This window comes from Exophiala aquamarina, assembly GCF_000709125.1.
Source record: "Exophiala aquamarina CBS 119918 chromosome Unknown aczIA-supercont1.4, whole genome shotgun sequence".
Classification (NCBI taxonomy): Eukaryota; Fungi; Ascomycota; class Eurotiomycetes; order Chaetothyriales; family Herpotrichiellaceae; genus Exophiala; species Exophiala aquamarina.
This window is the reverse complement of record NW_013550584.1, coordinates 3,037,001-3,053,047: the sequence shown is the minus strand read 5'-3', so window position 1 is coordinate 3,053,047 and position 16,047 is coordinate 3,037,001. Positions and strand designations below refer to the sequence as shown.

At 51.8% G+C, this 16,047-nt stretch overlaps 7 protein-coding genes across 7 annotated transcripts; 2 read left to right on the top strand and 5 right to left on the bottom strand.

The window, feature by feature from the left end:
* Positions 1 to 44: 44 nt before the first annotated feature.
* Positions 45 to 1,965, bottom strand: A1O9_06206 (uncharacterized protein; the record flags this gene model as incomplete). The annotated part of the gene is made up of 2 exons (XM_013405416.1): positions 45 to 394; positions 564 to 1,965. 2 exons carry the CDS (start codon positions 1,963 to 1,965, stop codon positions 45 to 47), a joined length of 1,752 nt encoding a protein of 583 aa, XP_013260870.1.
* A 987-nt stretch (positions 1,966 to 2,952) lies between these two features.
* Positions 2,953 to 3,793, bottom strand: A1O9_06205 (GATA-binding protein, other eukaryote; the record flags this gene model as incomplete). Its single annotated transcript, XM_013405415.1, has 2 exons — positions 2,953 to 3,525; positions 3,557 to 3,793. 2 exons carry the CDS (start codon positions 3,791 to 3,793, stop codon positions 2,953 to 2,955), a joined length of 810 nt encoding a protein of 269 aa, XP_013260869.1.
* A 2,654-nt stretch (positions 3,794 to 6,447) lies between these two features.
* A1O9_06204 (uncharacterized protein) lies at positions 6,448 to 8,843 on the top strand (the record flags this gene model as incomplete). Its single annotated transcript, XM_013405414.1, has 2 exons — positions 6,448 to 7,881; positions 7,932 to 8,843. The coding sequence occupies 2 exons, from the start codon at positions 6,448 to 6,450 to the stop codon at positions 8,841 to 8,843; spliced, it is 2,346 nt and encodes a 781-aa protein (XP_013260868.1).
* Positions 8,844 to 9,731: 888 nt separating this feature from the next.
* Positions 9,732 to 10,675, bottom strand: A1O9_06203 (uncharacterized protein; the record flags this gene model as incomplete). The annotated part of the gene is made up of 2 exons (XM_013405413.1): positions 9,732 to 10,453; positions 10,519 to 10,675. The coding sequence occupies 2 exons, from the start codon at positions 10,673 to 10,675 to the stop codon at positions 9,732 to 9,734; spliced, it is 879 nt and encodes a 292-aa protein (XP_013260867.1).
* A 675-nt stretch (positions 10,676 to 11,350) lies between these two features.
* Positions 11,351 to 12,685, top strand: A1O9_06202 (acetylornithine aminotransferase; the record flags this gene model as incomplete). The annotated part of the gene is made up of 1 exon (XM_013405412.1): positions 11,351 to 12,685. The coding sequence occupies one exon, from the start codon at positions 11,351 to 11,353 to the stop codon at positions 12,683 to 12,685; it is 1,335 nt and encodes a 444-aa protein (XP_013260866.1).
* Positions 12,686 to 12,731: 46 nt separating this feature from the next.
* Positions 12,732 to 13,702, bottom strand: A1O9_06201 (uncharacterized protein; the record flags this gene model as incomplete). The annotated part of the gene is made up of 2 exons (XM_013405411.1): positions 12,732 to 13,393; positions 13,459 to 13,702. 2 exons carry the CDS (start codon positions 13,700 to 13,702, stop codon positions 12,732 to 12,734), a joined length of 906 nt encoding a protein of 301 aa, XP_013260865.1.
* A 1,061-nt stretch (positions 13,703 to 14,763) lies between these two features.
* On the bottom strand, positions 14,764 to 15,981 carry A1O9_06200 (uncharacterized protein; the record flags this gene model as incomplete). The annotated part of the gene is made up of 2 exons (XM_013405410.1): positions 14,764 to 15,514; positions 15,587 to 15,981. The coding sequence occupies 2 exons, from the start codon at positions 15,979 to 15,981 to the stop codon at positions 14,764 to 14,766; spliced, it is 1,146 nt and encodes a 381-aa protein (XP_013260864.1).
* Positions 15,982 to 16,047: the final 66 nt, after the last annotated feature.

Below are 16,047 nucleotides of genomic sequence, written 5' to 3'. Positions count from 1 at the left end.
ATGTCATGATTATTCATTCTCCTTCCCCCAGTATAAGCTACATGTCACAGCTTCGCCCTCTTTCCCTCCTCATACCTCCTCTTCTCCAGCGCCTTCAACTCGGCCCTCTTGATCTTCCCACTGATCGTCTTCGGCAGGAACTTCGCATCCACAAACTCAATCTTCCGCGGGTACTTATACGGCGCTGCGTTCTCCTTGCAGAAGCCCTGCAGTTCTTTGATCAATTCGGTTTCTTGCGTTGACGGTGGCGACGACCGGATCTTGGAGAAGGCCGAGTCGGTCAGCACGATAAACGCCTTGACAACTTCGTCGCGTGCTGGGTCGGGGGACGCGACGACCGCGGACTCGACGACGGCCGGGTGGAGTTTGAGCGTCGACTCGACTTCGAAGGGGCCTTTTAAACATCCCAGGAAAGGGGGATCTGTTAGCAAACATAGTCCCGCAGTCCTAGTCCTAGTCCTTTTTCTTTTCCTGGACCAAAGCAGAAGCCAAATTGGAAATCTCATCTCGTCTCATCTGGCCTTGATGGCGAATGCCAATGAACTGAACTGAACTGAACTTACCGATCCGATAACCACTGGAGTTGATGACATCGTCGCTCCGCCCCACGAACCAGAAATAGCCGTCGGAATCCCTGCTGGCGCGGTCTCCCGTGATGAAGAACCGATTGCCGTTGGCGAACGTCTTGATTTTATTGTCGATCTGACCTGTTGCGCGGTCGATGTAGCCTTCGAAGATGCCGAAGAAGGCGTCTTTTCTTTTCAGGGTGCTCGCATCTCTTGATATGGCGATCGCGATGTCGCCTTCGACGCCGTTGTCGGTGACATTTCCATCGGCATCGATGATCGTTAGTGGGACGCCGGGGATCGGCTTGCCCATGCTCCCGGGCTTGACGGGGTTGGCCTTCTGATTTGCGCAGATGACGGTCGTCTCGGTCTGGCCGTAGGCGTCGAAGATGTCGATCCCGCCGGTCATGTCCTTCCAGGTGCGGATGACGCTCTCATTCAGCGGCTCACCGGCACCGCAGCAGTGGCGGAGAGCTCTGGGCCTGCCTTGGGGTGTTTCGAAGAAGGCCCGGGTTTCGTCCAGCACTAGTTGTCGATACACTGTCGGTGGTGCGCAGAGGGTCGTGATGGGGAATTGGTTCAACACTTGCAGTGTGCGCTTGGCGCTGAATGGCTGCCTGTCGTCGTGGATGAACAGCGTCGCACCGCAGTTCCATGAACTGAAGAATGACCAGGCCGCCTTCGCCCACCCTTGCTCCGACAGGTTCCAGTAGATCTGCCCAGGTGAAAGTTGCAACCAGTGGATACCCGTGAGGGCGTGCGCTAGTGGATAGGAGGTCTGCGTGTGGAGGACAACCTTGGGAGGGCCAGTGGTTCCAGAGGTGAAGAAGGTCAAAGCAGGCGATATCGGGGTCAATGACCCGGGCACAGGGAAGTCTGCGTCCTGAGGGATACGGGCCAGAGACGCGTGGAAGTCCACCACGTCCTTGGCTTCGACCTTGCCTTCTATCTGGATGATGCTCCTTAGCTTCGGACATCTCTGGCGCACCTTCAGGCACTTTGCGACGGACGCCTCGTCGCCAACGAACGCCGCGGCCTGAGAAACCTGCAGCCGAGATTCAATGTCCTTGTCCACGAGCAGAGTCGTGCAAGGGCACACGATGACGCCGGAGCGGAGGCATGCCGTCGCGACCTCCCACCAAGCTGGGATCCGAGATGAGATCAGGATGCATGTCTCGCCCTGCTTGATTCCCAGAGATGCCAGGAGGTGCGAGATCCTGTGCGATTGTCGCGAGAAGTTTAGGTAGGTCAATTGTTTGGATTCGCTCAGTGACTGATTCGTCCAGTAGAGTGCAACTTGAGTCGGATCCCGCCGTGCCCAGTAGTCGACAACATCCGTTGCGAAGTTGAATGAGGATGGGAGCTGGAGCGGAGAGACTGGCACGGGAGAGTTGGTCATGCCGAGGTCAAGTTGTTTGATAGCGATGGGGCTCTTATTTCAAGGTTCTGTCTATCTATCATAAATTCAGGTTGCCTGCAAGGGGAGGATCAACGTTGAATACGGTGAATGAAGGTCACGGTACTAATAACTGAGTATTGATGTTTCGGTAGAGCGGAAGCCGGGGAAGGGTTCCAGAACTTGGTATGCGAGGCTGTTATCCTTCCTGATTCATTCGGGCTTCTACCGAGTATACGAGGTACTTTCCGCCAATTGTGGGGAAGCCATCGTCGCCTTTATCATGCCATCCCTAGAACAGGACATGATGTACGGCCAGACAAGGCAGAAGTTGACGTGTCGCTACTAGCTAGTCAGATGGTTCCTAGACTTTGTTTCTGAGTTTGGTTCGACTTCGGCAGGTGCTTGTATCAGATTGGTACGGAGTACTCTGGGGTCTGTATGGTGTAAGAGATGCTTAACCCTTCAGGACGGAGAAAGCCCGAGTTGCGGGATTCATTGCAAAAGGCGCAGCGGGATTTTGCTTGGTACGACGTACGAACCAGACCACGAATTTCAGAGATAGAAGTCTCCTGAGTTGTCGTTGGAAAGCGATCAATTATCATCTTATGGACAGTACCACCCCGACCCGCCATTCCCAACCAAATCATCAACCGACTTTTGATAACCTTCCTGATCATCACTCTTCCAGAAAAGATGTCGCGTATGATGCTAAATCTAACCTGCTCGCATGGACACCGTAATGTTCATAGACTCCTCTTTCAGACAGTACGAAAACGCCATTCCTGGTCCACCTACCCCAGGTGGAATTAACAATTAAGCCTGTTCATGCAACCCTTGAATCTTGGGACACAACAAAAGAGAACTCGTGGTTTTGGGTATCAATAATGACGGCACAGGTATAGAGACGGTCATTGCTCCTTCCCCAGGGGGGGCGGTCCTATACAAATATTATCCAACGTGGGGACAGCTGGTGCATTTTCGATAGGATTAATCTTGGGGTTCATTTGATAGTCGTTGCCGCTTCGTAGGCTGCTCTGGGTCATTAAGTTCTTGGATTCGTTTTTCCAGCTCCTCGAATTTGCGTTTTAGCTCGTCTCGTTCCTTGACGGCGCGGTCGCGCTCAGCACGCAGACTGTTCTCGTTGTCGGAATAGACCATGTTGATCACTTCCAGCTCAGACACTCGCGTTCGCAGGTTGGTGTTTGCAACTACAAGCTGTTCGTAGCTCATGGGCGCTTCCAGATGGCGGTCGCCGCCCAAAGAAATGGCGCCGGGCGAGGGATGGTTGAAATGCATGGCTGGGAGTGAAGGGGAGCCATTGAAGTGAGGGTCATTGATAGCTGCACCGTCGAACAAGTGTTGCGGGGCGATATTAGGATCGTGTAGAGCGCCTGGTGTTCCCGTTCGCGACACCGGCGAGTGTGAGCGATCTGAGGTCACAGACGCCGCCATCTGAGAAACGCGACGGTGTGGGTTAATGCCATTAGGTGGAGACACCATCTCAGACTGGGAGGCTGGGAGGCCATTCTGATCGAACTTGGACAAGTCAGGATGCTTGTACTTGACCACTTGTATGGAATGCGAAACTCACCTTCTTCTTCGGGCCTTGATTGGCTGTCTTGACTCTGTTGCGACTCTTGATCACATCGGTCTTGAGACTGATCGGGCGAGGTCGGCCGTGGAGTTTGAGAAAGAGGCCGCAGGCATTGCAGAGGACTGAGCCCGCTTCGTCGCGTCGCCAGAGAGGGGTGGTCGAAGTCTGACAGTTCTGGCAGACGGGCTGTGTAAAGGGTAGGTTGTGGTCAGCACCTGGTAAAGAGGCGGCCATTGCTTTTCCGCAACGGAGATGAAAAGCCAGCGGGGGGAGTGAAATTCACGATAAGATAAGTGAAAAAGGCGAGGTTGAGAAGCCGATGGGGAGGAAAGGTGGGTGTTGTCTGACGGTTGCATATCGCCACAAAATAGCAGGTGGAGCGTTGTCAGACCAAGCCATTTCCTCATAGCGCACGTGGACCGAAATTCGGTGGCAGGGGAGAACTTCAAACTTGGGCCACTGGAGTGACGACTTACTGGTGCACTTCCTGCAATTCCTGGTGTTGGGATTGGTGGCATGATGCCTGGAAGACTCATCGGTGATGATCCATAACTCCCTGAGAACGTTCTGTTTGACTATCAGTCTCTCTCTTCCCTGTACGGATATCAATTCTTCTAAGAAGCATACCTAATCGGCGGTGGAGTGGCAGCTAAAGATGTCAGCGATGACAATCCAGGTAAGGCAGGTCGTGGTTCGCTATGCTGGTAGCGGTATTCGCCACCAACGCTCAAGCTTGCACTTCGGATGTGGAATTGCGGTTGGGTCTGAAAGAGACTACTCGCAGAGGGCAGAGCCGTCGAAGATGGTCGTGAGATGTCTCTCCCAAACGCGGCGGATGGTGGCAGCGGTGACAGTCCCCGGTAATGGTCCCGTCTCGGTGTGCCGTACTCGTCGAGTCTTGAGTCGGTCAAAGGAGTTGAAGATGGTCGATAGGGAGGGTCCAAGGGTGAGGCTCGAAAGAGCGGTGCTGCAACTGCGGAAGCCGTGTTCGCTATGGTTTGAGACCAAAACGCGGTCTCAACGATTATCAGAGGTAACGTTAAAGAGAGGACGCCGTACGAGCAGTAGGCACAAGGACAATTCGACTGGATCTATCTCTACTGTACACGAGACATCAAACAAGTGACGATATGGAAATCCAGAACCAAAAAACGAGTGTTACAGAATGGAGGAGATAGCAGACCGTCTATCGATAGACGGGAGCCTCGAGACTTTAGGGTCTTGTCCAATACAATCTCTCAGTCAGGGGCCTTGATCAACGGAGGATCCCTACAGATATGCAGGCAGAGTATTGGACTCTGGTCCCCGCTCCGTCAGCCCATGAACCATGGCTAATTGCGCCTTGTCGGAGCTCGGACGCGTCTCTCGAGATGACTCTGCTTGCGAGGATAATTCCACCTGGTTTGAACAGACCAGTTGTATACCTGACCGTCAGGTTGCCGAATCTGTTGCCCGTCCTCGCACACCATTAACAATGCCTCTGATACATTTCGAATGGAACCACATGTCTGTCCTGGAGGCAGTGAGCAGCAGCAAGGAGAGGGGAAATGTGCAGAGATTGGCGCTTCGAAGATCTGGGGAAATGGATAGTAAAATTGGTTAATTTATGATGTGGGTATCCCGGCAGCCGAAGAGCCCCTTTTCCTAAGCCGGTCAACCAGGTAGCAATTTTCTGGCGGGAACAGCCGCAATTGGACGCTGTGACTGACAGGAGCAGACTGCACGGTTGTAAATTTGACTGCATGCGTCAAAGAAAGCAGATGTGAACTTCCCAATTCCCCGAGACATTATAGAAGTAAATGTTCCGAAATCTACGGCTGGGGGAGGCATGTCAAGACTCAAGACCAGACTTCACCAAAATTCAGCGAGGTGCCGAAGCCCACCACGAGCGCGTGTACTAAAGAGACGCGAGGCTCCACGCACCAGGCGCACGGTGAAACAGACAGAGGAGCAGCAATTTCTCAAGTCGTCATTGTGATTAATGGCATTAGTTGGCCCCTGAGATAAACCGTTGTAATCGGCCAGCAAGCGATAACCAGCCACACGAGGGTCAGTCGCGGAAGGCTCTGGAACACCCCAATCAAATGGGAATGTGAACCAATGTCTCGGCAGGGGCGATTATGCTTAAATTTAAAGATGGTCTTTAACCAAAGGCAGCCTAGACAAGCGCTGCCTGTGAAAGAAGCTCAAGGTGAGGACGACCAGAAGTCGTACTCGTAGACTACGAGTAATAGGAAGGCACACTGGGTTGTTCTAGGATTTACGTGAGGATCAATCGCAGTCGGTGCCTCGTACGGCAGTATAGCTGCTGAAAAGCAGAAAACTATGAGCTATTTTGTCCTAAGGACAGGAGTTTTAGGCGTCCTTCGTACAAAATCCCCAATCCCAGTCGGACAGGCCAGGTGTTCGTAGAAGGGTGGTAAGAGGCCCAAAGGAGAATCTCGCACCTCGTAGTGCGAGTAATATCGAGTCTATGGTGTTCCCTCTGACGGTCTACGGATACTGTACCTAATTCACAATGGGTCAGTGCGTTCCAGGCGTCAGGCCCGGCCGAGGCACACCCATCTCGCAAACCCTTAGCCCAAAGTCACCCCTAAATACAGACAGGTCAGGCTTACCTAATATCATGTGGCTACAGGCGCTGGGTGGGCGCGCACTAGCCACCGGTCCTTCATCCTCACTTCTGCGGACCTTTCGTAGCCGACAACCCCGAACAAGCGTTCCTTGCTGTCAAGGCACCAACAGTTGTTCTTTTCCCATATGGCCTGCTCTTTTTCTCGTTGACCACACTGTGCCCTGGGATCGGTTACTCTCTGTGATGGCACACGGGAGAATAAAGCCAACTGTCATCTAGAACCTGATTATACCCACGTGAGCACCCTCGAACCATGCCCTCCCGTCAGAGACCTGCTGCATCGGGTTATGCACGCCTTGCGCAGGCTGATGAGGATGACGGTCCCCTGACCGACGACTCCGGCGACGAAGACTATGCCCATACGCCGCTTACCACCCGGTATGCCTCTATACAACCTGCTCCGCGAGAGGGAATGCGCCCTGGCATCTCTCCTCATCCTCGAAGAAAGGCGGGTAGACGGATGAGAAGTAACTCATCCGGAGTTGATATCAAAGCAATCAATGCTAGACTGGAAAGATGGGCCGAGGAAATCGCGTCCAAATTCAAAATCAGCTCCGTCAAGGGCAAGACACAAGAGGAGGAACAACTAGAGATACACCACTCTGTTTTCCAAGCACCCCCAGGCGTACGTCCTTACACTGCTCAGCAAATCACCGCCTATTCTACTACGGAGTCGGATAGAATGACGAGATTCCAATTCAATGATATTGTGGAATCCGTTCGTGTTGCCATTGAAGTCGGAACTCATCCCAAAATGATTTCACAAGGCAGCTCAGGCAGTTACTTTGCTCGAAATAGCGAGGGTAAAGTAGTTGGGGTCTTCAAGCCCAAAGATGAAGAGCCATACGCATCGAGAAACCCGAAATGGACGAAATGGATCCATCGCAATCTATTTCCGTTCGCTTTCGGGAGAGCGTGTCTCATTCCTAATTTATCTTACGTCTCCGAAGCTGCTGCGTATGTACTGGACTGCCAATTACGAACAAATTTGGTCCCCTACACAGATATCGTCTGGCTATCCTCAAAGTCCTTCTACTACGACTTCTGGGAACGACGGAGTAATTGGCGAGGCAAAAAGAGCTTGCCTGCAAAGGTCGGAAGTTTCCAGGTCTTCTTAAAAGGGTTCAAAGATGCAAATATCTTCTTACGGGAGAACCCTTGGCCTGACCAGCAGACCGAGTTTCGGGGAGACCTTGAACATAAGCGCAAAAGGAGACCGTTGACCAACTGCATCCCCGGAGGTGCTCAGTCGGATGATGAGGACCAAATACCACGCGTGGCATCACCAATGCCTCAGGAACAAGCACCCAAATTCCAATGGACACCACCACTAAAGCAAGCATTCCGCGAGGAGCTCGAGAAACTGGTTATACTAGATTACATCATGCGGAATACTGATAGAGGACTCGACAATTGGATGATTAAAATTGATTGGAAACATGAAGAAGTGTCGATCGTTGCTGAACCACCAAAGTCGAACGGATCCATGATGCCAGGCGATGCTGCGCCTCGCCCTGTGTCAGTGAGCCCAAGACCAGAATCTAACACATCAAGGCCATATCGAAGATACGAAGCTATGGAAAGCCGGTCTGGAACACCTTCAAATGCGCCTGACCAACCTCAGCCTTCAATATCGATAGGGGCCATTGACAACAGTTTGTCGTGGCCATGGAAGCACCCTGACGCTGTATGTTTGCACTCAAATCTTTAGCAGATCCAGACTAACATTTTTTCCAGTGGCGGAGTTTCCCATTTGGCTGGCTCTTCCTTCCGGTCTCCCTCATCGGACAGCCATTTTCACAAAAAGCACGTAACCATTTTCTCCCCTTACTCACATCCACTGCTTGGTGGAGCGAAACCCAAATGGCGCTCAGGAGAGTCTTTGCTCAGGACGCCGACTTCAAGGAAAGCATGTTCGCACGGCAGATTGCGGTCATGAAAGGTCAGGCATGGAATGTTGTTGAAACTCTCAAACAAGACGACCATGGCCCTCTTGAGCTCACTCGACGAACGCGAGTATGTGTGTGGGATGATCTCGTCGATGTTCCAGTCGCGATACCAATGCGAGTACCCTCAGCAGAGATGAGCAGGAGAAAAGCCAGGGTCGATCAGGAAGAAGAAATGGACATCGGAGCGTCGTATGCCTCCGCCCCATCGGGACGACATGCGCCACCACTTGATCTCCTCGGCTCACCAACAACCGAGCTCCCCAATCCCAACCGCTTCGACCTGACTAGGGATGACAGCGCCGGCGATATATCTCACCTTCCCAACGATGAAAGCCCAAGCAGTCCCATATTAACGAGCATGAACCCATTTGACGCCAAGGAAGCCCGCAACTCTCTAGGCAACAGCGCCTCGGTGCCCATACGACCTAACCCGAAGCACCGCTCGCGCTTCAGCTTCGAATTCCCACGCCAGACCGTCCTCAAGAGCAACACCGTCGGGGGCAGCGGCAATGCCGCGAAGAGACAGAGGTCACTCTCAACACGGAGTGGCAAGCCGCCGCAAATCTTCTACGAAGGTGACGATCTCGAGGGTGACTTGGGATACGCCGCTGCAAGTGACATGGAGCAGAATAAACGGAAAGTCATCGTCGAGAGGCTCGAGACCGTCAAGAGCAAGAAGCCTGTCTTCACTTGGTGTTAAGTCCTAGTTCTAGATCGACCCGGACCAGAGGCCGGACTAGAGCGCACGCTCCTTTTCTCATTGGATTTGACGGAGAAGAGGCGTGCGTGGTCGTCGAATGACTTCTTACGATGTGTAGCACTACATGAGCTGGAGCCCCAGCCCTCGTCGCACGAAGCATGGCCCCACGCCATGCATGTATAACGTCACAACATAAACGTAGGCATATGTAAATCGAGATAGGAGCAGAAGACGAGGGGGGATTGGCCAAGGAAATGTCGGCCAAGGAAAAGGAACAAGGGCCAGACAAAATAAAACAGGCTTATATATACCCCATACGGGGTCGTCAAGTGAGCGGTTTGAAGAAAGAGCTTTTTTTCTCTTTTTGATAGCATTTAGCCAGTTTCCGCTCTCTGCAGGGCTGAGGGGATGGATATTGTGATTGCCATTGTACGTTGGAGGAAAATGAGTGAAACTCGGAGAAGAAGGGCAAAAGATGGCTGGATCGTCGGTTTGTCCAACGTACAGAAAAAAACAGACTGAACCCTAGCCTGAGAGAGTTCCTTGCTGCCGCCTCTATATACCGAAGTATCTCTCTCGGATCTCTCAGACATCAAGCCGCTGACCGGAAACGCCGTTTCTCCCTCGAGAATGATCATTGTTTGTTCGTGCAGTTCCTAAGGCCAGTCGTTCCAGCCTTGCTGTCGCATATGCCTCCATGGCTGGCCTGCTTAGAACATGGCGGAGTTGGCTTGAGTGTGTTTATGATGGATACTCTAGGTCATCTCTCTCTCTCCGATCGACGGATCGGGGAGCTTTGGTTGGGCCGAGTCCTAAAGGAGCAGCGATTTGGGCCCGTCAACGCAACCACAAATGCATAACCCCCATGAGACGTTCGCGATCAGTTCCCTACGCGAAGTCGTCTTCCTGGCTCTCGATCGCATTTTTAACCCTGAGGAGGAGCGTTGTCTTCCACTTGTCGAGCTTACTCAGCTGGTCGAATTGGAATAATTTATCGGCAAAGGCTTCTTGATCGCCCTCCTCACAACAGCCCACCAGATCCGTCAAGAGCATGTTCTCCCTCGTGCTTGCAAATGAGTTGTCCAACTCCCGATACTGGTCGAGTGCGCGTCTGGTCGCAACCTGGTCTCCAGCGGCTAGGTGGCAGATGCCAGCTTTGAGAAAGTAGTCCTTAACACTCCATCTCATGAGATTGTTGTTCAGACTAGTTTTAGCGACGGCTTCGAGTTTATTGATTGCATTCTGATAGTCACCCTCCAAGGCCGCGAGGTCTGCCACTTTCAGGTACAGCTTGTTTGCGAGGGCCTCAGCGTTGTCAGACTCGTACCATTGCGCGGCGGTGTCGTAGGCCGCGAGGGCTTTCTTCTGGTCGCCAATCTCCATCTCGTATACCTCTGCCAGGTTCTGTTGGTGGGTGGCTGCTCTTCTGAAATTACCTTTTGATGTGTAGTGTCCGATGGCTGTTGTGAGGACACGAGCGGCATCCTGAGGCGATTCTTTTCGGTAGACTTTGAATGCTTCGGTTAATGTATTGGCCATGTCGTCTAGCTCGTTTAATTTAGTTTGTTGGATTTGCGCCGCTTTCTCAAATGCCTGGCCAGCCTCATGGTCTATGGTAGAAAGCGCGTGTGAGCATGTGGTGATGCAACCCGGATGACGAGGAACTCTTGCTTACTCTGCTTCTGAACTCGAAAGGCATTTGCAGCTTGTGTGTACAAATCGGCGGCATTTTCCCATTTCTCACCACGTCCACCAAAGAGACTGAAGCCACCTGTTGCACCCTGTACGGCTTTATCGGCCTTTTGTAGTAATGCTCGTGGATCGGTGGCCATGGTTTGGAGAGGATGGAGGGGTCAAGTGGCAGCCCCAGGAGAGCAATCGGATATCGAGATGAGGAAGTTCAGAGCAGGACAATAGAGACAGAGATACTTTCGGAGGTAGTGTAGACTTCAAGGAACAATGAATACGTGGCTTGAGGACTGAGCCGAAGATTCCACCGATTGCTTGGAGTGTTTAGGCATGCGATGTCATTCTGAAAGTCTGGGGGACTTGACGCAGCTGCCAAGGAGTATACGAGGGTGCCTCATCACGTGCGAGGTACGAGGCAGGGAGGTAACTCGAGTATCCGCCACGTGATCTGATAGGTATGATGACCGATGGAAAGCTTTCCTATTCCCTAATGATGCCCCGCACGCATAATTGGAGATGCTTGGATGACTCGAACTGAGGAGAAAAAAAAAGGTTATCAATGTCAATGGCCTTCAAGTTTGGGTTCTTCTTAGCCTCTACTCCATGCTGTGCATACAATAGTTCTTATTGAAATTGGTTCCTCTCACCTCTGATTTGAAAGTATGGCGTCTCGTTTGTTCCATCGAACTACTACTTCCCAGCTGTCAAAGCTATCCTTGTCCTCCCCCACAACTAGAACCCAACTCACAAAGCGCTGCTATGCCTCTGCGGCCACTGTTCCCACGTCCTCCTCCATCCCAGTGCATGATCGAGCCCAGATGAAACATGAAGCATCTTTGCCCAACCCTGATCCCGCGGAAGATTCGCCTACTGCAGCCTTCCTAAATCAATCCACTCCTTTCATGGTTCCAACTTATGTTCGACCTCCTCCCATGATGGTCAGAGGAGAAGGATGCTTTATATATGACAATGAGAATAGGCAATATCTTGATTTCACGGCGGGAATAGCTGTAAATTCCCTTGGTCATGCTGATCCCGAGATCTCGAGGGTCATTGCCCATCAAGCACAACAACTGATCCATGCTTCAAACCTCTACCACAATCCATGGACGCCAACCCTATCGAAACTGCTGGTACAGGAGACACAGAAACAATCTCCAGGCTCAGAACTCAGACAGGTATTTGTCTCAAATTCTGGCTCGGAAGCAAACGAAGCCGCCATCAAGTTCGCGAGAAAGGTCGCCTACGCCAAAGGCCCTGAGACCGCCCAGAGAGGTATCGTCTCGTTTCATGGGTCATTCCACGGTCGAACATACGGCTCTCTATCAGCCACTCCAAATAAAAAGTACCAGGCCCCTTTTGGTCCCATGCTCGCTGGCTTCCGCTATGGAACATACAATGACGTTGGGAAGGTCAAAGACTTGATCACTGGGGACACTGCTGGAGTCATCGTTGAGCCCATCCAAGGTGAAGGAGGTGTCAACGTTGCAACTTCTGAATTTCTGCAAGCACTACGTAAGCGATGTGATGAAGTCGGAGCGGTTCTGATTTTTGACGAAATCCAATGTGGCCTGTCCCGCACCGGTGATCTCTGGGCTCACACCGCCTCTGGTGTCCATCCGGATATTTTGACAACCGCAAAAGCACTCGGGAATGGGATTCCTATTGGAGCCACTCTCGTTTCTGGAAGAACAGTCGCACCGTTCATCAAGACTGGAGACCATGGAACAACGTTCGGCGGAAACCCCCTCGCATGTCGAGTTGCCCATCATGTCTTCGAACGACTAGCCAAATCCAAGCTGCAAGATGAAGTCAAGATCAAGTCCAAATTGTTCTTAACTGCGTCTGAGACCCTAAATCAGAAATTTCCTGGTGTCATCACAGAAGTCAGAGGCCGAGGTCTTATTATTGGCTACCAACTAAGCGATGAGGCTAAACCAAAGGTTACGGAGATCGTTACCGCCGCCAGAGAACGAGGTTTGTTGGTTATCACCGCCGGAGATGGTGTCATCAGGATTGTGCCTCCGCTAGTCATTTCACAGGATGAGATCAACCGTGGTCTGGCCATCTTGGAGCAAGCTATGGAAGTCGTATTCAACAAACCAGTTGAGATCCCTCCAACCAAAGGTCAGCAGGAGTTTGGAAGCCGGTAAAGGAAGCATCTATCGATTCAAAAGTTAAATTGACTTTGCTCTTCTACTACTTGTGCTCTCCTTCGGGAATTTTCATTCCATGCCTTCCTACATAGTGTGGGTGTTCAGCACCAGTCCATTTCTGAGCCAAGATTTTGTCCTCATCCTCGAGCCGGAAAACTTCTACTTTGAGTGGTCGGCAACATTTGATCATGTCTTTCTCGCTATCACTCCCGAAACCCCATAACGAGAGGTCACCTCCTGGACAGGTCGACAAGGCCATGAGCAGATCCTGCTCGGCGAAGAACTCGATGAAATCGCCTGGTTCCGCTGGGCATGGATTCATGAAATATCTTCCTTTCGAATCCAGGCCTGTGACCTGGAACAGGTTGATGACATCGTGCACATCTGATTCATTGAGCCCGAACGGTATTACAGCTCGAGTCAGATTGGAATGACAGTGATAGTCATAAGATGCCCCAGGTCCCCCCAACAATGTGTTGATGTATGGGTCGCACCTCGTGCCAAGTAGATCATGGACGCGACCGCCAGTCTCGTCTTCACCATACCATGAAAGGGAATCCGCGATGATGGTGACCATAGGACGCAAATAAGGGAGGCACGACCACAGCCTATCATAAGTCGTCACATGCGACGAATGGAGTTGCTTGGTTCGACCAGGCCAAAACCTTTCTCGCGGATTATGAGCGTTCCAGATATTGAGATCACCTTCCTCTTTTGTCAGCACACAGATAATGGCAATCCGATGTCCGATCGAGAATTCTTGTACTCACCAACTTGAGCGCCTTCAGGAGTGCTGATCCGAATGATGCTCTTAGCTGGTGCCTTCCAAGCACGACCTGATCTGATAGGCAGAGTAAAAGACTCAACCAGAGTTCTAGACCCTTGCTGGATTTCCTGATACAAGTCCTTGTCTACCGATAGTGGTGATCCAGCCTTGGCGAGGTACGCTGGCACGGGAGCCCGCATCGGCTTTCTATCCCGTAGGCGCTCCTCGCCAGACTTTTGAGTAGCCATGTTATTGAAGTATAATATAATAAGCCGATTTTCTTGTTCTCTGGCAATGCAAGGAGACCTTGTAAATAGAAATCTGCCGAGATATTTCCCCAGAAAAGCGTGAAATCATTTTCATGCTTGCGCCTTGTGGCAGATTATTTATATTTTTCGAGGGAGAAAGTAGACCGGACATCTCCGTTGATGACATTATTTGTCTCTGAGAGGGCACGGATAGCAAGGAGTTCAGAATCGATTATGTGATATTCTATTCCGCGTGGCGCAGTGCTTCAGTCATAGAATGAGGTAGGGCTGGCTGGCCTGGGCTGGCCTGGGCTCATTGGCTTTACATTTCTCGATAGACTCTATACAATCGTTGTCTATGAAAAGTGGGTGGCTTACCCTAAGCTAGTATCTAGAGGTCTTCTCGCTCCGTGATAACACTCAATAGTGTTCTTCTCGCTACAAGGCCAGCCCGGGACCCGACCCTGTCAAGCCGTGAGATCTTCAGAACACCATGGGCCTCTTATCGACCGTCCCCAGATGCTAACCCTCCGCCAGCGCTCCATGTTCCGCTACTGCTGCCTGCGCTCGCGGTAGGTGTGCTCCCAGTGTGGCCCCCATTGCCGCCTGGCAAGGACGGGGCGGACGAGGATTCCGAGACACTCCCTCCCCCTCCCCTAGCGCTGGAGAAGCAGCTTCCTCCCTTGTCGCCCGATGGCTTGGTTAGTTGACTCATCGTTTGTCTCGTCCTTATTTTCTTGGGGTAGATAAATTTTACTGTTGGATTTGTTTTCGGGCTTTTGGTCGGATTCATTGGTCGAGAATCGGAAGCAAAGGAAGAGAAGACGGACAGAAGTGGAGAGTGACTCCTTTATGGACGTGGACCGAAGCCTGCGTTTGCTTGTCCGTTTGTCGATTGGTCCGTTCAGACGCTGAGGCTCGGCTGGTTCTGTGCCACGGTACCTTACGCTAGAATTCTTACATAGAGGTGAGAAATCTTCAGCTTCGAGGTTCACGTCCACCCATTCCGTCGTATATCCCTTGTGGTCCGTCCTCTTGACGATACTGCCGTAGTCAACGACTCAAAGAGTGTATATGTCCGGTTTGACCATCACACTCTCCCTCCAGTACCACACGCCTGCGAGAACGGCTGCAGGACCCACGGCAACGCTTCCGATGACGATCAAGGTACCGGAAGTGAAAAGAGAGACATTAGTCTTGCCCAGGCGCCTCAGATCCAACACGGCAAGATATGCCCACACCAAGGAGGCAAGGAATATGATCCAATAGTCTGCCTGGAATACCGCATGCAAGCCCTTGGTGACACCGGATTGTCCCCACTCGTGCGGCTTAACAAACACGTGCGTAAACGAATGTTGTGGGTCGGCCGAAGTAAGAATTATATAGAACGTGGCGATGTGCGCGGCAGCCGTCGCGGTGAATGCCGCGACGTAGATAGTATTGAGATACTTCACATCCGGAGCTGAGGAGGCACTCTCTTTCTTTGCTGGCGCTGGACTGCCCGAGGACAAGAATCTGGAAAGCAAGAGCAGAATACCATTGACGTATAAGGGCGTGGGTTGCCAAACGAAGATCAAAAACTGCTTCCTCTTTTGCTCAGGGTCCGAGTCATTGATGAACAAAGCTAGCGTCGGGATCAAATAGCCGATTACCAACGCTGGAAGAAGTGCCTTCGCATAGTTAAGCGGTACTACTCGCTGAGACGTCGCCCAGTACTTGACGCCTCTGGATTCATACAGATAGGCGATGTAGTAGAGTGGAATGATGATGGCCCCCCCAGCCGTTTGGTAAAATAACGCCCACAGGCTTGTACTGAATTGTGGTCAGTCAACGGGGTTTTCGTTTTGGATGACGAGGAGATCGCCCAGCCAGAATTATACATACTATCTTATGAATGCCAATTCATTTCGTTTCCTCACCGACTCGATCGACCAGATGGAAATGACCGAGAAGAATGATACCAAAAAGTAGGCCATCTGGACTTGGAATCCCACATCCCACCCAGCAGGACCAGCCATGAAGGCGGCGATAAGAGTTCCAATACCTTGGTCGACCGGTGCGATGCCCGTGTAGTCGGCGCGAAGATCTATGCCTCGATCGAGAAATCTGCGCGCGCTGACGATCTGGTCAAGATCATGAGACACTCCATTGTTTACCGTCGCAACGCGGATGAGCTGTGCTGCGACGACGGAAAGCGCTACGAAGATGCCAGTCAGGACCACCGTCGAAAATGATCCCCTGGCCGGGAGCACTTTTGCTGGCTGTGGAGTTTTGGCCATGACGTTTTGTTGCGAAACTGTGGAAGCTAAGTCAAGTCAGGGGATAGATTTCAGTATGATGATCCT